At 43.3% G+C, this 22,255-nt stretch overlaps 1 protein-coding gene across 1 annotated transcript in view; it reads right to left on the bottom strand.

Annotated features, from left to right (window-relative positions):
- LOC140219093 (uncharacterized) overlaps positions 1-22,255 on the bottom strand; it is a 111,530-nt gene that overhangs the window by 10,328 nt on the left and 78,947 nt on the right. The window contains exons 3-4 of the mRNA XM_072288976.1: positions 19,864-19,928; positions 11,292-11,375 (exon numbers count right to left, since the gene is read on the bottom strand). Of these exons, the coding sequence (XP_072145077.1) occupies positions 11,292-11,375; positions 19,864-19,928 (149 nt within the window). The remainder of the gene's footprint in view (positions 1-11,291; positions 11,376-19,863; positions 19,929-22,255) is intronic.

The raw sequence follows: 22,255 nt of genomic DNA, 5'->3' as shown, positions 1-22,255 counted from the left end.
TCCCGTACGGCACAATAGCCAGCGCCACAAAAACTGAAAGACAAACGCAGTTTCACATGCCCAGTAGTCCCGGTGGCATGAGGAGCATGGACCCGCCGTGGTTGCTCAGTGGCTATGGTGTTGGGCTGCTGAGCACGAGGTCACGGGATCTAATCCCGGCCACGGCGGCCGCATTTCGATGGGGGCGAAATGCGAAAACACCCGTGTACTTAGATTTAGGTGCACGTTAAAGAACCCCAGGTGGTCGAAATTTCCGGAGTCCTCCACTACGGCGTGCCTCATAATCAGAAAGTGATTTTGGCACGTAAAACCCCATAATTAATAATTATTATTATTATGAGGAGCATGAGAGTGACAATGAACTCGCCATAAAATGTACTTGACACCCCAGCCTACCATCAAGTGCTACCCCAAATTTACCTAGAAATTGGCCAAGCCAGCTGTCTTTTGCGGCACAACGGCTTCTCCATCGGCCGCCGAATGTAAAATCTAGCAGCGTTCTTCCAATCACCCTTGGCCCTAACGAGCCTATTACGTCAATGCCACTTCAATTCAAAGCAACTTCTAGCCCCTATTTTGTTGTTCAATATACAACCAAATGACTCCTTTTAGAAACGAACTTCATTTCATGCACTGGTTTGCATAGCATACCAGCAATGTTGCGAAGATCACAAGTCGGACACAACTGCTGGTCACATAGGAGGTCAACAATGAACTCAACATGATAGGATATTTAGTTTTTTTTTTGTGGTTTTGCTTTGTATTTTCTTCTGCCATCCATCAACCTTAGGCTTTATCGTCTCTCGCCACTTTCCTTACAGAATAGCAAAAAGGGACATACTTTCACACGAGTGGACACCTCTGAAAAACTGAAATCCATATTTGTAACAAACAAACAGTTGTACACAAATAAAAAAAAAGGCCGCATTGCTGTCGTAAACAAATGGAGACTTCTCGCAGACGCGAGATGGAGCCGCAGCATTTCATTTATTCATTTTTTTATTGATAATTTGCCGCCCGTCTGTTATTGTGAAGATAAGAATGCCAGTTCAAGAGAAGCACCTAATCAGAATCCAACAGCTTAGCGAGTATCAAAAAACGTGAATTATTTGGCTTTCATATAAGCACTTTAATTCTTCTACGGTTAAATACATACAGGCTGAGGCAACGGCGCCTACAGCTTTCAACTATTTGATGCTATCGATGGCTACTGCACAACTACCGCATACTTGTCCAAACGCAGGCATAGTCAATGAATCCTTTTATTACTTTCCTTGTCCTCAAGATGCGTTTACAGCGTCGCACGCACCCGTTTTGTAAAGCAAAGCTCCGTCAGGGCATGCTGCCTTGTATCCTTGAGTGCATTTCTCAGGGAAGTTGTCCTTGATTGCTTCGTCCACCCACAAGATGCACTCTGCATGCGAACGGAAAACGCAGCGATAATTGTATGCACTCATGACACGAATTCTATTGGGTTCGAGCAGTGAATTGCTACGTAATAGAATAAATTGTGGATATTTAGCGTCGCGAAATACCGAGGCAGGCCAGCATAAAGAAATAATTTCTGCCACTTGGAGTTCTCTGTTGCGCATCGAGTTAACCATACCAGCCGCAGTATCTCAGTGGCTCTGCCATTGTGCTGCTCAAGTCGACGTACCGCCGGACGCGGTGGTGGCATTTGTATAGGGAGCTACAGGGGGAGGGGGGTGTGCCAAATGCGCTCGTATACATAGATTTGGGCGTACGTTAAAGAACCAAGGTGGGTAAACTAATCCGAAGTATTCCACTGTGTAATCAAATTATTGCATTCGCACGCAAAACCAGAGAACTTAATCACGACTGCACGGTAGGCGAGTGCTCCGACTCTCCTCCTGTATGGGACTATGTCTGCCGCTACCCGAACACAACTCGTGACCTCGTGGTCAGCAGTGCAAAACCGTAGAGACTGCGTATGAATATATCTGTGAAAAATATTTTGTAAACAGGAAGTGTCCTTTTTAACATTGGTTTGCTGTACTGTATTACTTACATTACTGCAGCCCGGAAATGAGAATAGACTCTTCTAAGTGGCGATATTGAACGGTGGCCTTACTGCGGTTACATAAAGAAACGAATAGCATACATCCATGAAGTTAACTATGCTAAGGCAAGGTACCTGTGACACATAAGCAATATTCAGAATAGTAGCTCGCCTGGCATGTTGGTATGAGCGCATAATTTAGAAACTTCGGTGCCTCGTTATTTACGCTCTTTGCTAGTCTAGCTTTATGTATAGGTAATACGTAGGAGGGCGTGTAGTAAGTTCAGTCAGTAGACCGATTTACACATAATTAGGACAATATTTAATTTTAATCTAGTGCACTAGTTGCAAGTTGAACTCTTGATGTATTAGGCAGTATTTTTCTTATGCAACCTTAAGGAGAGCTCATTCGAGTCTTCAATGTTGGAAAGTTGGCTGAGTGCGTTGTGGGTAGTGTCCTATTTAATTTCCGAAGAAGGGAAATGTACAGATAAATATCTTGCTGATTTGATTTTTCTAGAATGTATTTTTATTCCTGTTAATCAGCTGCGACTCTGTGACGAATGTATCACCTTCGAATTCGACATTGTGACAAGGGGACTTCTCTTCGTCTGTGCCCTCATGAAGATAAATTCCCTTGTCGAAATGGCCGCTATATTTTTAATGCGAAGCATTCTTTGCGATGTTCAAGAGTTTCGGGTCTGTCTGTCCGTCTGTCCGTCCTGTCCTGTCTTGTCTTGTCTTGTCTTGTCTTGTCTGTCTGTCTGTCTGTCTGTCTGTCTGTCTGTCTGTCTGTCTGTCTGTCTGTCTGTCTGTCTGTCTGTCTGTCTGTCTGTCTGTCTGTCTGTCTGTCTGTCTGTCTGTCTGTTTTGCCTCGTATGATGTGATACCGCCATGGTAGTTTCTTCAACGGAATATATACCAGAATAGGAATAGGGTAGCACGACATGCATGCATACACAATATAATGGATATTTCTTGACATGAATGATATACGACACTTGTTATGGCATCCAAGTCAAGAAATAAATGCAATGAATGACATGGCGCTATCACGGTTGTTTGTTTAGATCAATATATGTTAGAATACCAGTGAAAAGAATGCAGAACTTGTTAAATGCCATAAATGACATGACATGAATGGCATTAATTTCGTCATGTCATGACATCACGTGCATGCCATTGCGCGTATGTCATGACATAAATGGTCATTGGAGGATGTCGTGGTTGCTTCTTCAACTCGATATTTATTTGGGTATGAATGACATGAAATGGGGTGCATGACATGACACGAATAAAATGACATATATGTCATTACACGAACGATATGTGTATCATGACAAGAAAGCCATAAATTGTATGAGCATGTCATTCCTGTCATATCCCACAAGCACGTGTCTCCACACATATCCGATACATATCTAGCTAAAGAAGTGACCACGACGCGATCACATCATGTTGTGTCACCATATGACGTATCCTACTGATATGACACGCATTATGTCATTCATAACAATTACGTCATGACATGCGCGTCAAATTATTCATGTCATAGATATCGTATTATATAACTTTCTAAAAAATGAAACTTACATGAACGACAGTCATGTCATGACGTGAATGTCATAAATAGGTTGACTATAATTTATTGAATGACATGACACGTATTTCCTTAACTGTATATATTCCGGACATGTGTTTGTTACAATAAAGGCATGTCATGCAATGTGTATCATAAAATGATTGGCATAAATTTCATGGACTGCTTGTCAAGCCATGACATGATTCCTATGAATATCCTAACATGCATGACAAGAATGAGACAAATTCAGGACATGCATGAATACATGCACAGAATGGCATTACCAAGCCAAGAGCTTGTGCCGATCAAGTGGGCCAAGTTCTCTACCAACTTGGGCTAACGACTATACGCTCACGATTGTGACGCCGCCATCATCATCATGATCAACCTATCCTAAGTCCACTGCAGGACGAAGACCTCTCCCTCCGATCTCCAATTACCCCAGTGCTGCGCCAACCGACTCCAAGATGCGCCTGCTAATTTGTTTTTTTTATCACCCCACCTAGTCTCTTCCCGTCCTCGACTGCGTTTCCCTTCTCTCGGCACCCATTCTGTAACCTTAATGGTCCAGCGATTACCTAGCCTACGCATTACATGACCTGCCCAGCTCCATTTCTTTCTATTATTGTCAATTAGAATGTCGGCTATGCCAGTTTGCGTTCTGATCCACATTCCTCTCTTCCTGTGTCTTAACGTTCCGCCTATCATTCTTCGTTTCATCGCTCTTTGAGTGGTCCCTAACTTGTTTTCGAGCTTCTTCGTCAGTCTCCAAATTTCTGCCTGATATTTTAACCCCGATAAAATGCACTGATTGTACACCTTTCTTTCTCGTGATAATGGTAAGCTTCAAGTAAGAATCTGAGTATGTCTGCCGTATGCGCACCAACCCGATTTTGTCCTTCTGTAAATTTTCTTCCCACAATCAGGGTCTCCTGTGAGTAATTGACCTAGGTAAACTTATTCCTTTGCAGACTCTAGAGGCTGAGTCGCGATCCTGAACTCTTGTTTCCTTGCCACGCTATTGATCATTATCTTTATTTTGTGCATATTAATCTTCAACCCCATTCTTACACTCTGTCTGTTAAGGTCCTCCATCCTTTGTTTTAACTCGCCCCAGTGCTGCTAAACAGTACACCGTCATCTGAACAGGACAATGTCAATGCCAGGCTATTTTTATCTTTGTCTTCAAAATATTAATCTTAAACTCCACTCTTACAATCTCTCTGTTAAGGTCCTCCATCATTTGTTGTAACTCACCCCAGCGTTGCTGAACAGGATAACGTCATTTGCAAACGGAAGTTTCCTGAGATATTCCTCGTCTATCCTTACTCCTAAGCTGTCACAATTTAATAGCATGAATACCTCTTCCAAGCACGCAGTGAATAGCATTGAGGAGACTGTATCTCCGTGTCTGACCCCTTTCTCTATAGGTACCTTCCTACTTTTCTCTGGAGAATTAAGATAGGTTTGGAATCATAGTAGATATTTTCTAAGATATTTACGTAAGCCTCCTGTGGTCCTTGATGACAAATGCCGCTATGACTGCTGGTTTATTTACTGAATCAAATGCCTTTTCAAATTCTATGAAAGTCGTATAGAGAGGCTGAGTGTAATCTGCTGATTTTTCGATTACCTGATTGATTACACGGATGTGATCAATTGAACAGTATCTCATCCTGAAGCCAGCCTGTTTCCTTGGTTGACTGAAGTGTTGCCTTTATTCTATTGGCAATTATCTAGGTGAATATTGTCACGTGGCAGTGACGTATAAAGAACAAAGTGGCAATACTGTGAAAGACGAAACTAACTTTTATTGGGCGAACCTGTGCCTACGAAAACAGGCTACACACAAAGAACGGCGACTGCACCGGACACAGTTGACGATCATCAAAATCTGATCAGCGGGTCAAGCGCGTAAGCTTTTATACATGAACTATCGAACGTTCCAGAGTAATCGCTGGTGCCCGCGTGTCTTCCAGAAAGTTTTACACTATTCACGTCGCACATACGTGCAATCAGATTACACAAGTTTCGGTGACAGCCAGCGGATGGAACCATCAATAACGTTCCAGAAACTTCCGATACGTGCAGGCGCGTCTCGCAGTGAGCTTCAACATTTGTTAGGCGGTGACAAGCGGTCACCAGGAAAAGATAAACAAGTACGCGTGTCAATATTTTATACAATATTGGAAGTAAATAATAGACCTATAATTTTTGCGTTTTCTAACGTCTCTCTTTATTTGGATTAGTAGAATGTTGGCATTCTTCTGGTTCTCCGGGACCCTTGAAGTCGTGAGACATTTCGTATAAAGGGCCGCAACTTCTCAAGCATGATGTCTTCCCTCTCTTTGATTAAATCGACTGTTATTTCATCTTCTCTTGCCACATTTCTTTGTTTCATGTCTTCTAAGGCCTTTGTAAATACATCGCAAGGTATAGAAGCAGCCTCTGCAACCTGTTGCTTAATACATTCTGTGTAGGTATCCTGGCTGGTCTTGGTTTGTTAAAGGTCAGTATAGTATTCTTCCGTTGATTGTACTCTATCTCAGCTATTGTTGATGTTACCCTGCTTATCGTTGAGTGCATAAATCTTGGCTTATCCCATGCAAAGTTTTTTTCTCATTGATTTCATGCTGGGTAAATTTGGCACTGCTTCCTCAGTCTTCAATACGTTATTATTTCAAATATCTTTTATTTTCTCCTTGTTGATCAGTTTTGACAATTCCGTGAATTCTATCTAATCTCTTGAGTTGGACTGTTTCATTCTTTGTCGTTTCTTCGTTATGTCCTCCGTTGCTTGAGAGAGCTTACCTACTGGTCTCCTTAGTGCCTTGCCATCGATTTTAATTCCTCCTTCTGAAGCCAGCGTGGTTACGGTTTAATTTATTGCCTCTATGTCATCTACATCTCACTGTTGTAAGGCTGCATATTTGGTTGCACGTACCAGCCTCAATTGGTCCGCTTTTATCCCTACGGCGTAGACCGTTGGCTTGTTTCTCCTTGACCAACTTTACTCTTTGTCTCTTCAAGTTAAGCTTGATTCTACACCTCAGTAACCCATGATCACTGCACTTTACCCTTCCTAAGATTTCTACATAGTTCACTATGCTCGGATCGGCACAAAGTATGAAATCAATTTCATTTTTTGTTTCACCATTAGAGCTTTTCCAGGTCTACTTTTTGTTGTTACGCTTTCTGAAGAAGGCGTTCATTATTCGCAGCTTATTCCTTTCCACGAGCTTTACCAACATCTCTCCTCTAGTGTTTCTAGAAGCCACGCAGTTGTTGCCAATCGCTTTTTCACCAGCTTGCTTTTTTCCCACTTTTGCATTGAAGTCTCCCATTACTACAGTATGCAGAGTTTACACTTTTCTCATGGCTAATTTCACGTCTTCATAAAACTGATCTACATCATCATCGTCGTCAGCTGGAAGTTGGAGCGTTGGCTTGTACCTCCTTTAATTATACCTCTTATCAAGTATTATTGTTACTACTTCTATGCTTTCATTTTTTCTGTAGAATCCGGCAATGATGCCCGCTATGTCCTTATGTATTAGGAATCCTAACCCGTATAACTTCTTATCTGGGAATTCTCTTTAGGAGAGTACGTGGCAGTTACTCAGCACTGTATAAGCCTCAGCAGTTCTTACCTCAGTAAGGCCATTGACTAAGACATCCGGGCATACAAATTAGCTCGATCAGATAACGCTGCAGGCTGTGAGGCTGTCTTGTACTGGAGAATTTCAGCCCAGAGGATCTTACATGTATAAAAACTTCCTTGATGCCTAACAATGCCTAATAACTCCTCAATGAGTCCGGCTAAGCTAGCCTCACTCGGCAGGATTTGGACGTTAAAGGTAGCAAGGGTCATTTTCCATTGGTGACCTTTCCGGGTCCAGAGATCCTTAGCACCCTCTACTGCGTTGCAGGTCTGACCACCGCCTTGGTCAGGTCCTCCGAAGCTGCTGGGGTCTGAGGGCCATGGGTTAATTCTAGGATTCATGAGGGAGGTAGTGGCCGAATACTGCGACAGGGAGGCGAATTCCTGTTCTGCTGAGGGAGAGTCTATTGAAGCTTAGTGGGCCTTCCTAATTGGATTAGTATAGGCCCACTTGCGTTCGGCGTTTCAGCCGTTGTCAGGCGACACTCATAACCTGGAGATCTTTAAGTACTGGTGGTGGTGAATTCAAGATTACCACATTCAGAATATAAAAAAACAAACTGGACGATTCGAACTTATGACTAAGACATCCGAGCATACAAGTTAGCTCGGTCACATAACGCTGCAGGCTGTGAGGCTCTCTTATAGCGGAGAATTTCAGCCCAGAGGATATTACCTGTATAAAAACTTCCTTGATTTATCCGGGATGGGTAGTGCAATATAGAACGTTTCTAAATGGTTCTAACTTCGTAGTTCCGGAATCTCACGTATGCAGGCGACCATGAACTCGGGTACTTAATACTTTACTATATAAAATACTGAAAGTAAGCTAATGGACCTCTAACTTTTCAATTTATTACCGTCTCCCTTTTTATGGATTAGTATAACGCTGGCATTCTTCCAATTCTCTGGGACACTTTAGGTCGTGAGACATTTCGTAAAAAGGGCCACAAGCTTTTCAAGCATGATGTCCCCTCCATCTTTGATTAAATGGACTATTATTCCTTCTTCTCCTGCCTTCTTTCCTCGTTTCATGTCTTCTAAGGCCCTACTAACTTCATCGCAAATTATAGAAGGAGCCTCCCCAGCAAATCACAAATATCCACTGGACATACCACAAAAGGCCAACTATCCAAGACATATAACGACATCTTGTTCACATCTATAATATGTTCCACTGCTACATGGAAGTCAAGGGTCACCCAAAGGGCGCCGAATCTCTTTGGGATTCACGCGTCTCTTGCACATCCCAATCTTCCGTGCATTAATCGTGCATTGTGCATTGCGACTAGATGAACGCACCATACCGCCCAAATAGATGCAAATCGTCTCTAATGCCTGCCAAAGAGATAGCGGTAGAGGAAAAGTCGCCCAGTTGTCGGTTCTAGCACTGTGGCGGGGCACTTATTTTGTTTTTTTCCATCATGTACACGTTCGATATCATACGAAGGCAGAATGTATCATTGTTGTTGCCTCAAAACAGGGCTCTCCGGAATTGCAAAATATCAAGCGGTTCTTTTTCTTAAGATTCAATTAGAAGTATCAAAGCCCAGAATTTCAGTTATGGCCGATTTATTTTTTGCAACGTGGTTATGAACAGCAATTTCGCACAACCTCTGCGCGCACTGCTGGACCCCGCGCCATGACCGCGCGTCAAATGCGAAAACTTTCAGTTTCGGTTACGTCATTTTACTCATAGAAAAACGCTTTATTTTTCAGTTATATCTTCTAGTACACTGTTAAAGATATGTAATCTTTTATTAGCGATATATTATGACATATTGTAAAGAAAAAGAAGCTTGAAGTCGAAATATTTTTTACTTCACATCGCCACTAATATCGATGCAGCGCACGTCTTGACGCAAGTGGAGCGCCGTATTGATCGTCGAATCATCATTCCAGCTTTGTAACCAGGCTCTCACTTCTGATTCTCCCGTGCCATCTGCGCTCAAGCCAGTTGGCAAGCTTAAGAAGATCCCGGCTTCTCGGCAGCAGAAGAGCTGGTATTGGTTGCGTCCGTTCAAATAGCGATTGAAACGTACTTTTCCCGCGAGCCGGACAGCAATTCGCCATCGCTTTGTTCCCCCTAAAGCTCGCACCAGACTTTCACGGCCCTTATCGTTGTTACCAGACCACTTAATCAAACACTGAGGTGTGTTCTTTCCTGGTGCACATAGTAGCTGAGCACGACTGCGCTGCATCGCATTCAACCATGACATCGTCAGCACGGCTCGACCAAGGCGAGCTGCAGCGCCCCGCCCCTCGTACAAATTTTCGTGCTACAGTATCACCGTCAAATTACCCGTTTGTGTCGTCCAAGTGATACAACAAGCTGCCGTCAGTGCGCATTTAGATGATGCATTTTAACCCCCCTCGCACCACCATGCCACTCGTTCGAATCAATTCAATTGTTGGAGCAAACAATGCTGTCATCGTTACGGAAGTGTTACCGACATAAGGTAGCGAGTAGACACAATCGCACACTAGAGACACAGTAGAGACATAGAAGACGTCACGACGTGCTCTTAGTCTCTACTGTATAGTTGTGTCTTAGCGCTATATTATGCCTGTAAGCAAACACCAACTAGCGCAACAACACACTCTTCTACAGAACGTTATCGTAGTCGTCGTCTTGCGGCTGTCGTTACACGCACGCACTCGCTGCACTTGTAGTCCACTCCACTCGTGTGACACACACAAAAATAGCCTTGACACAAGCACATTGGCCAACGTGATAACCCGAAACAACGCTGCGTAGGCGGCTGCCTGCAAAATGTTTCGCATAACGTTGATTCTCACAGCGCGCTAGATCTGAACAATTTTTTGATGAATGGTAAAGGTAATTAGGCGACCGATGATCTGAATAAAAGAAAGCTGGGTTGAAACAAGGAGAGAGAACAAAAGTAGCTTATCGTATAACACTAGGCAAACTATGTCAAAAGCCTGGTCTAAGAATAAAGTTTATTTCTCTCTCTCTCTCTCTCTGTGTAGTAATTGTCATATAAAGCAACAACACTGAAGTTTAAAAGCTACAATCGACGCTAGTGCTATGTGAGATGTGAAATAAAACATCTTCGGCACGGAGATATGAATAAAAACTTTAGATACCATAGCGCATGATGCAAAATCTCAAGAAAAACTGTGGTTTAATGTAGCGGTCAAGACATATACGAACAGATAATTCCTTATATGCACCGGAGTGTGTTGCCCATCGATTTTAAGGACGCCATATAAGAACTCACAGAACCTGAGCAGAATAAGTTTATTGCACTATCAAGACCGCCACAATGGTAATAGGAAATCCTACGTAGGAATATCAGATATTTTGTAAGTGTTCATATGCTTAGCGTTATCATTTTTCGACCAGTCAATTTCTTAAATGTTGCTGCTATCTGTTTGAGTATATAGGTGTAGACAAGAGACATGGATGGACATTACAAAAGAAAGGATAGACATTAGAAAAGAAAACTAGGGAAGTTTACCATGGACATGTCCGGCTGGGTAACCTACAATTTGTTCTCTCTAGTGTGTACTGGAAAAAAAAATACAAACGCCACTTCCCACTACTACTTGTGCATTCGCACGCTGGATAAGTGAAATGACTGCTTATGCGGACATCAGCTCGGTTCTTCAAGCAGGTAGTTTTTATGCAGCATGCCTCCCTTGCAAATGCCAAAATCTATTTTTCTAACCTTTTTAACAGCGTGATTTTAGAGCGTCATTCTGTAGTCTTTCCTAGTAATGTCTACATTTCTGTATATGTGGTACTCAAATCCAAATGCATGAACTAGTCGGCCGAAAAGGGATTTGAAAGAAGATATTGTATCGAAGATCAAATCAACGCGCGCTTCGCAAGCATCACACTATATTTGAAAAAGACCACCTTAATCCTGACTAATGGAGCTATATTCAGTTATGCAAGGTCTTTAGGCTTCTAGGAAATAAAATGGTTGACAGAGATTTACTGCGAGTAGGATTCGACAGCATTTCTTTAATAAAGTATCGAAATCTGCACAAAATTTACTCACGCTCTTGGAGCTCAGCCGTTTTCATAACGAAGCAGGCCTTCTCAGCAGCGTAGGGCAGAATGGTGAGGAATGGCTGCTCAGGATCTGAAAAAAATGTCGCAGTTTCGTCCAGAGCACTGATTGCGATAGTAGTTTAGTAGACAGTTATACGAAGTAAGCGCAGTACTTTTAGCGGCCGTATAACCTTGCAAACATTCGCTTACTAACATAATTAACAAGCATGGCGTCAGCGTTCCCAGGCATATTTGAACACACCGCAATCGGCGACCGCGGATACTCGCCGTCCAAACGCTGGCGTGAGCAAGCGTGGCAGCAGCAGCGAGCGAAGTTACCTTCGTGCTCTACATCGCTTAAATGCAAACAGCGGCGAGAAAACAGTACGCTAAAAGATACGGGCTATCAGCATACGCTCTAATATAGGAGATTCGCATATGCGCACCGCGAAGAACGCCCTTGCTGGAGGAGTAAAAGCCCCTCCCTCTTCTTTCCGCACTGCCCCTCCACTCTTCCTGTCTTCGTGCCAGATTGAGCCGCGATCACCTGTTTTCTTTGCGCAGTTGCTGCCGGAACACAACGTCGCTCCCTCCCTCTCTCCCATCCCCGACGGACTTCCGCGCGACGGAAGACGGCGTGCTTGCTCTCCACCTTCCTCCCTATCGCGCGCTAGAATGAGCCACGATCGTCGCCTCCCTTCGTGCGCTTTCACTCGCACACACAGCACACTGCACGCGGCAATGGTGTTATCGCCCTTGGAATTTATACGGATCATAACGGCAACGGCGAAAATGCGGCTGGAGTGTCAATATAATTGCTATCACAATATTACGGAACTGATTTGAATCCAATAGAGGTTTCAAACATGTAGACGACATTAGTTTACTAAATTTCAGGTTGCCAGAGAGCTTTCGCGTTCTGAATTATGGAATAACGCTGTAACATTTGGCCTCTTAATATCAGTCGAAACTCAGTTTTGATACTTCTGCATAGCTGTATTATACATTACATCTCTGTACACCGTTCTTGATATACTGAGTACAAGGTAATTCGTAGCTATAGCATTGGGACGATTTCTTTTGGCTTTTGGCCTGTGCACATGACCTGAGCCCACCGATGACTAATGAGATTCAAATACTATAGCTCAGGGGTCCTTTGCGTCTGGTTCACTTATTTCTTCAAGTATATGATTTTTAATGGTTTCTTACTACTGTAGCTCATCTTGCGCCACCTAGAGCTCAAAAGTTGATGAATATTATCCGAGTATACGCGGTCTTTCTGCTTTCTGTTACCAAGGACTATAAAAGCCAAATGTTTACATTCAAGTTCCAAGGCTAGATGCAAAACACGCCCTCAGACCTAATGTAAAGAAAAATTGATTTTATTTTAGGTATAAAAAATCGTAGAACAAGAGGAAGAGAAAAATGTGATGAGAAGGTTTGCAGTTTTAGGCAAACAATAAGAAACGAAAAGGTAATGTAGCGACAACAGTTGCAAAGTTCACATAGAGATTTTAATCAAGTAAGAAAAAGAAGTCGTAGTTTGTGTCCATTCATTTCTTCTACATTTGCACTTGTTCTCGTTTTCGCGGGTTTCCGTTTGTGCTCCTGTAGACCACGAGCATGTATACGCAACTGCGAAATTGCAAGTATTGCAAGTGCGGCGGCGAAAGGGACGACAATAGCTTTCCCGCGCGAAGTGTACAAACAATGTTTAACTGATCACAGCCGCTTACAATTTAGTTTAAAAGAGGCGTCAAATAAGCGCTTTCCAACCATAGAGTAAGGCCGCTTTCAAGGTTCCCTATTTTACGCGCGGCTCAGAACCATTGTATGGCGGCCCGTCTCGCCACTCTAAGGATTTGCCCTTTGAGAGAAAGTCTCTGCCAATACACACTCCGCTCATCCGACGCCTCAGCCTCGGACGCCGCTTGAGTATCAGTTCTGTCTCGTGCGGAAAGACTTCTCCGATGCCTGAGGCAGGCAGCTGAGACCGTGAGCTGTTTGGCGTCCCTCCCTCTATACGCGACTAGTGAACTCCCGGTAAGCGCTGAAAGTTCTTTCTTTTTCTCATTTTCTTGTTTTTTTCCCACACTACGTTTAGGTGCTGTTCAAATTCGCCGAAAATACATGTGGATCTAGCAGCGTTCATGGCCGCATGCGTACGGATACTCCGAAAACACGATAATAGAACTAGTGAAAAAAGCTATGTCGTGCCACCGTATACCGCGGATAATTCAAACGTGTTTTCAGGCGCGTAGATTTTTCTGGGCTGGAATCCTCCGACCTAAGGTAGCCTGACAGCCCGCAGGGTTACCTGAGTGAGCTTTCTTGGATGCTCGGTTGCCACAGTCAGAAGTTCGAATCCTCGCGTATTTTTTTTTTTTTTTAAAGGTGGGAATCTCGAACTCACTTCCCCCAGTACACTACATCTCCAGGCTTGGAGTGGCGCCTGACAGCGGCAAAAACGCCGAGAGCAAGTAAGGCTATACTAATCCAGGTACAACCAAATTCAGAAGACTCACTAAGCTTCAACAAGACACTTCCCCACCTGAACAGGAATTGGCCTGCCTGTTTCAGTATTCGGCCACTCCCTCCAAAATGACTCGCTCAATTACCCAATGGCCCTCAGTGCCCAGCAGCTGCGAAGCACCTGACGAAGGTGGCGGTCAGACCTGTATCGCAGCATAAGGTGCGAACAATCTCTGCACCCAGACAGGCCGCCAATTGAAACTAAGGAAGCAGTAGACTAAGACAAAGGAAGCTGTAAAAAATGGTCGCAGCCAGAAAACAGGGAGAAGGAAACTAGCCATTTGAGAAACTAAGATGTATGCACTGAAAGATACACAGTGTAATATCTTCAGCTATCTCGAAGATATAGCAAAAGCACGGTAAGAATTCTATACTGACCTGCAGAGTACCCAAAGCAGCCACGATACCTCCATTCAAAGTAGTAATGAACAGGTTAGGGAGGCTCCTTCTATAACTGGCGATGAAGTTAGAAGGGCCTCGCAAGACATGAAACGGAAAAGAGCCGCAGGAGAAGATGCAATAATAGTCGATTTAATCAAAGATGGAGGATACATCATGCTTGAAAAGCGTGTGGCCCCTTATACGAAATGTCTCACGACTTCAAGGGTTCCAGATAACTGGAAGAATGCCAACATTATACCAATCCTCAAAAAGGCAGAGGTTAGAGAATTTAAAATTAATAGGCCCATTAGCTTACTTCCAGATTGTGTAAAATATTCACCAAGATAATCTCCAATAGACTAAGAGCAGGACTTGACTTTAGTCAACCAACGGAACAGGTAGGTTTTAGGAAGGGATACTCTACAACAGATCACATCCATGTCATCAATTAGGTAATCGAGAAATCCGCAAATTCCTATAAGCCTCTCTGTATGGCTTTCATAGACTACGAAAAGGCATTTGATTCAGTAGGTCCCAGCAGTCATGGAGGCATTACGTTAGCAAGGAGTACAGGACGCCTACGTAAATATCTTGGAAAGTATTTACAGAGATTTCACAGAAACCTTGATTCTCCGCAAGAAAAGTAAGAAGATACCTATAAAGAAAGGGTCCAGAAAAGGAGACGCAACGTCTCCAATGCTATTCACTGCATGCTTGGAAGGAGTATTGAAGCTATTAAACTGGGAAGGCTTAGGAGTACGGATCAACGGCGAATATCTCAGCAACCTTAGATTTGCAGATGACATTGTCTTGTTCAGCAACACAAGGGTTGAGTTAATACAAATGATCGAGAACCTGGAAAGAGAGAGTATAAGCGTGAGATTGAAGATTAATATGCAGAAGACAACGATAATGATCAATAGCCGGGCAAGGGAGCACGAGTTCCTGACCACCTGTCAGGCTCTAGAGCCTGTGAAGGAGTACGTTTACCTAGGTCAATTGATCACAGGGAACCCTAATCATGAGAAGAAAATTCCTAGAAGAATAAAGATGGGATGGATCACATACGGCAGACATTCTCAACTGCTCAGTGAAAGCTACTATTTTAATTGAAAAGGAAGGTCTACAATCAGTGCATTCTACCGGTGCTGACATATGGGCCGAGGCTTCGAGATGGACAAAGAAGGTTGAGAAGCAGTTAAGGACCGCGCACAGAGCGACGGATCGAAGAATGTTAGGTATAACTTTAAGAGATAGAAAGAGAGCCGTTTTGATCAGACGGCAAACGAGTATAGCTGACATTCTAATTGACATTAAGAGAAAGAAATGCAACTGGGCAGGTCATGTAATGCGCAGGTTAGACTACCGTTGGGCCACTAGGGTTACAGAATGGGTACCAAGAAAGGGAAGCGCAGTCGACGACAGCAGAAGACTAGCTGGGGCGACGAAATTAGGAAATTCGCGGACGCCAGTTGGAATCAGTCGGCGCAGGACGCGGATAATTGGAAATTGCTCGGAGAGGCCTTCGTCCCGCAGTGGATGAAGTAAATAAGAATGTTCTTTTGATTTTAGTCAATGTGATCCGGCGTCACTACCGTGATACGTAGGGCCTTTGCTCCCAGCCAAAAAAAAAAAAAAAAAGAATTCTGCAAGTGTACATTTTGCCAGTCGAATTAGGGTTCAGAGGGTAACTTATAATGCGACAAGTTCATTTGAGCGGTGGCACGGAAAGCATGGACAAAAATCGCAACAATAGAGATGATCAGATGTAATAATGGGTATGGTATGGTGTTCATTGAGATACTTTTATTATTGTACTCTCGTATTTTTACTCCACCATCACTTCTGCTGGCATGCCCTTTAAACATTTTAGTGGGCATGCAAACTATGTACTGCATAAAAAAGAATATGGAGTGTTATGTCACTGATGAAGACTTGTTTTCTGTGTAGTGACTTCAATATAGAGGAACGTAGCCACACTTTAGCGTTACTATATTTATGGATTGAAGGAAGTACGTTTAAATAGTGAACGTTCTGCTCGCTCAGACACGGTGATTGCTGAACAATCCTTCAGTTTTAGAAGTGTAACTTTGTATATCACCAGCACTGCGCCAGCGGCATTGTGGTGGGATAAACAAGAAGTTAGCAAAGAAAAGCAAGAAAAAAAAGCTAGAAGTGTTTTAATGAAGGTGTACAGGGTGAAAGCAGAGACCCACTTTTGTTGGTCAGAGTTCATAAAGCTATTGAGAGTTCATGAATTATGCTTGTTTCACATTTCGAAAGTTGTAGGCACCACCACTGCCTATCTACTTTTGTATTTCCTGTTGCAGTTTGTACTTTACTTCTTACTTCAAGAGCTTGATATATAATTTTTCCACGTGTGGTTCCGCCAATGTAAACTGACCCTGGCAACATTTAACGCTCGAAATCTCTCGAGTGAAGCTAGCTTAACCTTAACCGGACTGTTTGAGGAGCTATCAGGCATTGTTTGTAATATCATGGGCCGTAGTGAAGTTGGAAAAATTGGTGATGCTTATACTGCGCTGAACTAACGGCCGCTTCCTCTGCTATAGAGGGCTTCCAGATAAGAAGCAGTAGGGAATAGCATTCCTTATCTATAACGATATAGCGGGCAACATTGACGAATTCCACAGTACTAATGAGAGGGTAACATTGTCATAATAAAACTTAATAAGATATGTAGAAGAAAGGTAGTACAGGCCTACGCTCCAACCTCTAGTCATGATGATGATGAAATAGACAATTTTTATGAAGGTGTTATATCAGCGATGAGAAAAGTGCAAACGCCGTATACTGCAGTAATCGGTAACTTCGATGCAAATGCGGGGAAAAAGCATGCTGGTGAACAAGTGCTGCATCGATTCTGGGAACGATAGAACATATACATACATACATACATACATACATACACACACATATATATATATATATATATATATATATATATATATATATATATATATATATATATATATTGTCACGTGGCGGTGACGTTGAAGAACACAGTAGCAATATTGTGAACGACAAAACTAACTTTTATTGGGCGAACTTGAGCCCACAAGACAGGCTACGCTTATAGCACAACGATAGCGGCGAACACGGTCGGCGATCGTCGAAAATCTGATCAGCGGGTCAAGCGCGTCGGCTTTTATAGATCAGTCGTCGAATGTTCCACATTAACAGCTGGGACCCGCGTGTCTTCCACAAAGTTCTACACTATTCGCGTCGCGCATACATGCAATCAGATAACACAAGTTGTGGTGGAAGACAGTGGACGGAACCATCGATAACATTCCAGAAACTTCTTTTACATGCAGGCGCGTCCTGCGCTGGTGCGATAACATATGTGAGGCGGTGAAACGTGGTCGCCCAATAAAGATAAGTACACGTCTCAATATATATATATATATATATGTGTGTGTGTGTGTGTGTGTGTGTGTGTGTGTGTGTGTCTGTGTGTGTGTTTGTGTGTGTGTGTGTTGTTCTGTTGCAAGGGGAAGGCGAAGGCATCGTAACATTTTCTGTAAATATTCTTAGGTGCAACGACGGCTTTCGTGCATCCAAATTTAGGCGCTGCCTTAGCTGTAGTCTGCGACCACGTCATTGACTGCCACTGTTCAATGACAGCACGTTATTGCTGCGTTAATTGGCATTAGTTCACTGGGCTACCAACCGTCGCTATGCGGTAAACAGGGGTGAGCAAATGGTGGGCCCAAAATTTGCACCCCTTATATCAGCGCAGTGATTTCAGCCGTTGGGCGGCTATGGCCCAGTCTCGCGGTTCATTTGAGAAGTATTCTAAAGGACAGGTCTGTTTCAATAGCTTTCACAATACCAATATCGGATCTGGTTCAACATTTTACCGAAGTAGTCACTACCTTTCATAGATGCTTTTCATCGGTATGTTATTACTAAATATGTTGAAAGCAGCAAATTGCGGCCTTTATCCCCCCTTCATACACCAAGTTGAGGGCGTTTCGATAAACTATCGCGATAATCAATAAAAACGCGATTGAGCCGCACGCTTCGCTTTATTGATAGGGCGATTCAACCTGTCATGTAGGGAATTTGAGAAAACAATTACGAAGACCCAATGGAAATTTTAGAATCTCCCTGAACTAAAGCTTTCGTGCAGCTGCTGAGGAAATGCTGTAAATGGTGCCAATTTAATTCGAACGTTTTTGACGTAAAGGGAACTGGCGCGCGTCATGTGCCCTCTCATACTCAAGCTAAGCAATGTGACACTGCTATAATGCCCGGTATTTAGTAATTTCTCCTTCTTGATTTTATATGTGCCTCTCACTTCCTGTCCGATCCCCAGTTGAGCGTACGTGCCGTAGTAAGAAAATCATCCTCATCACCATCACGCTGAGATTATCTCGAACATGCTGTTTACGTTGCCGTGATATATTTAGTCGTGTTATTGTATCCTAATGATTGCGGAAATATCCATAGAAAGGCAATAATGGTTGGCTTCCATCAAAGAGTTGTGCTCTGGATGAGGTATTTTCGTTGCAATGGAGATATTTAGGCATGGCTTGTTTTGTCACTTATTAATTACATAGAAAACAAAGACAGCAGCCTTGACCCTTATCATGGTAGCAAAGATGGCAGTGCTGTTCTGAGTATGAATGCTCCCTCAAGCCATCCTTGAATGGGTTTGCCGTTGCCCTCCCTTCACATTGTAATTGTGATAAACCAACAAATGATCAGCCAATCAGCGTGTTCGTCATATCGTTCCTATGACGCACGGTTGGCTGCCGTATAGTTGTGTTGAAGTATGGCTGCGTTGCATGCTTGTCTGTACTACAAGCAAGACAAAAGTTGCAGTGGCGCTTACGTCTCCTTACTGGCACAGTATGCGAAAGCATGCTTACTCTTCCGCGCAGTGCCTTTAACTTGTTCATGTGCCCGAATTAGGCACAAATAATTTGGAGAGTGGGCAACCCAAATTTTAGGGGTGGGCCACGTAAATATTGAGAGTGACCCATGTTGGCTTTGAACGTGGGTTAAATGAAATTTAAAATTGGCCAAAGTCAATGTTTTAGCTGCAGCACACAGCGTCTGTTGGACAGAGTGGTTGTTCAACCTGTGATTTCGCAGTGAAAAGTGGAGCAGTTTCAGCCTGGGGAACGTGACGCCATCATTTGGTCTTGTGGGTTTTATTACTACCGGATATTAACGCTGAACGCTTGCCGGATTTTCCGCTTCACGCATAATATTCTGCTTTCACATTAATACTTTGCGCTTTCTCTGCATAGCTAGTAACAAGAACAGCTTGTTTCCCTCAGCGTGACAGGTACTATCTATAGCAACGCTATGATCATTTGACCCGCAATCAGCTTTATATTATTCTGAAGATTGTGCAGACCAATTTTACATAAAACAAGTAACTTGCCGAAATTTTCCATAAGGCAGGCCCACACGACAAATTTTTCCCCGTCATTAGAGAAAAGAAAGCGTTAGGTTTATTTCTGTCTATATGAACAGTCAGTATCCGTAAATTTGAGAGGATGCATATCACGCACTTTATTCGTTATCTACTACACAAACATACAATATTGCGTCGGTTCCCTAAAATACCTTGTGCGCAAGATGGAGAACAGAGAGCCATTAGAAATGGCTAATCAGCAGAAATTTCTTACCGCTGGAAGGAACGACGATTGTTACGTCAGGTGAATCTCCTTTGGAAATATAGTAGGTTACAGACCTGCAGTAAGAGAAAAAAGAGCTTGTGTGAGTGAGTAAAACTTTATGGAAAACAAATAAAGTAAGGCACGATCGTTGGTTGAGTTTCCGTAGTGTACACGTTTTCCCTCTACTACCAAAGTTCCCAGCGATTACTTTATTACGGTGCAGATGCTGGTCTTGCAGTGTTTAGTAAAAGAATAAACCGACACCCTTGATGCCCTCCTTCACGGTGGCGACATTGTGCACGTAAAAAGTTAGGAAAACGACTAATCGATGCTTAAAACATTTACTGCATGAACAATTTTTTTTTGTCACGCGCTGAGTTTCATTTCACGTAGCTACTTCATCCCCAGAGATAGCTAAATAATGGGGCAGTGTTCTCCGGCGATCACTTTCGGAAGTAGTTTCACTTTCATGTTACTTTGCATGACTCGGAGCAGGACGCATCCTTGTTTAGAGCAGGCCGAGTTGTCGTGCCAAGCTCTGTAGGTTTGCACAATGCCAACAAATTTGTCAGCCGTACATTGACACGGCTAATGGCGTGTCTCACGCAATCTCGCGGAAGCGAAAATATTGCCGCGTTTGATTAACCGAGAATTCCGCGCAAGGTCCGCATACAAGCATGAATGTCCCTGCTAACTTTAGCCAGAGTTTAAAAGTATGCGAATGCCACGTAACCGTACAAAACCAAGGTAATGTTGTTTGCCGTTGTTTGCCCAGACTAGAATAATGTCCTTCCGGTTTGTGGCGGAGTAGTTGCGTTCCGCTGTGGATAGCAGACGGCTGGCATATGCAATAACAACGCTCAAGGCCTAAATTTTACTGAGCCGAGGCCGTGTCGATACCTTGAACGCTTGCGTTCGCGCACACATCGGTTATGACGACTGCGTGAAAATGTGTAAAAATAAGTGGAATGAAGCATGTGAATTCGCATTGTGAAGCTGCGGTTCTTTCAGAATGCTGTAAAAAACGCCTTTCTTCAGAAGCTCATTCAAGGGCTTCGTTAATATGTCGTGGTTCATAACAAAGTGACAGGAATAGGAGCACAATGCCATGAAACGGTGCATGTCTTTGGCCTAGCGAGGCACTGTATTGTTACGCACAGCACGAAATGTGCCATCTCCAAAGAGATCGCTTTCAAGATAAAGCCCGCGCGGCAGAAGTACAACCCCGCCCCCCCCCCTCGCCCGGGGCCAAGCGAGCGACAGAATACGGCGCGCTTCATCTGCGTGTGCATGCGAGATTGAACAGCCATAGCCGGCTCACCGTCACACGCTTTCAGTTGCACACACAGCGTACGGCTCGCAAAGGCGATGTTATCAAGAGAGGAAACCTATACGCATGCATCGCAAACAAAATGAGTAGCTTAAATAGTAGGTGCTATAAACACTAGCCAGAAAAGTCGCCAGGCTGCAGCTGTAGTCAATCACATAGCAAGAAAATATTGCTACAGCCGATCATGAACTGCTCCTTTTGGACCTGTTTCGTTTAGTGCCCTTCGACGTATTGAAAACGTGTATTTGAGAAACAATTTAGAACCGCTAGCTCCGTATTCGTATTCGAGAATTATCCATGTATGTATGATTAAGTAAATTCAAGTAGTTATCACTGACCTATAGTACCAGCAAATATATCGTGCGCACAATTGTCGCTTTTTAGCGATTCTTCCATGTATCCATGTGCCATATCTCAACATTCCAAAGGAATATCGTATACACTTGTCAGGATTTCTAATCGCTTAAGAATAGTGTTTTTATAGTGTGTTTTATAAGCATATATTATCGTGCTCTCACATACCTTTACTCAAATTCATCATTGAAGCGTAATAAAATTTTCTTTCAACCTTGTAGTATTTGGGGAGCCGAATATAAAAGGAGCCATTCCATGGAACTATCCAGAATGTGTTACTGCTGAGTTAGTTTCGTGAATTGTAAGGTGGAGGTGCGGTCTTTCCTTCCGAATACGTGTCGTGACGATGGTCGTTGCCTAGTCTGTGTGTCATAAAGGGCGTAGCACAGCGAATTGTAATATTTTGTAATTAATTTGCAATATTTTGTTTCGCTTCTCTGTACTTCCTATCTAGAAATGTTGCCATTAAATGTAGGCACACTGTAGCCAACCTGAAAATTTTCCCTGCCCTGAACCTCAAAAAAGTAGCCAATTTCGCGAAAATAACCAAACCTGGCAACCCTGGTAGCAGCTGCCAGAGCAGTTCAACCCACCATGCCTGCTCCTACCTTTCTCCTCCGCGACGCTTCGGCTCGTTTCTCCATCTCCACCTCGTTCAACTTAAGCTACGCATTCTTCCAGGTGGCGTTTACCGCGCGCCGAGGGCTCTCCTTCGTA

This window comes from Dermacentor andersoni, chromosome 6, assembly GCF_023375885.2.
Source record: "Dermacentor andersoni chromosome 6, qqDerAnde1_hic_scaffold, whole genome shotgun sequence".
Lineage (NCBI taxonomy): Eukaryota > Metazoa > Arthropoda > Arachnida > Ixodida > Ixodidae > Dermacentor > Dermacentor andersoni.
Note: the sequence above shows the minus strand (reverse complement) of the source record. Positions and strands in the feature narration are given on the sequence as shown.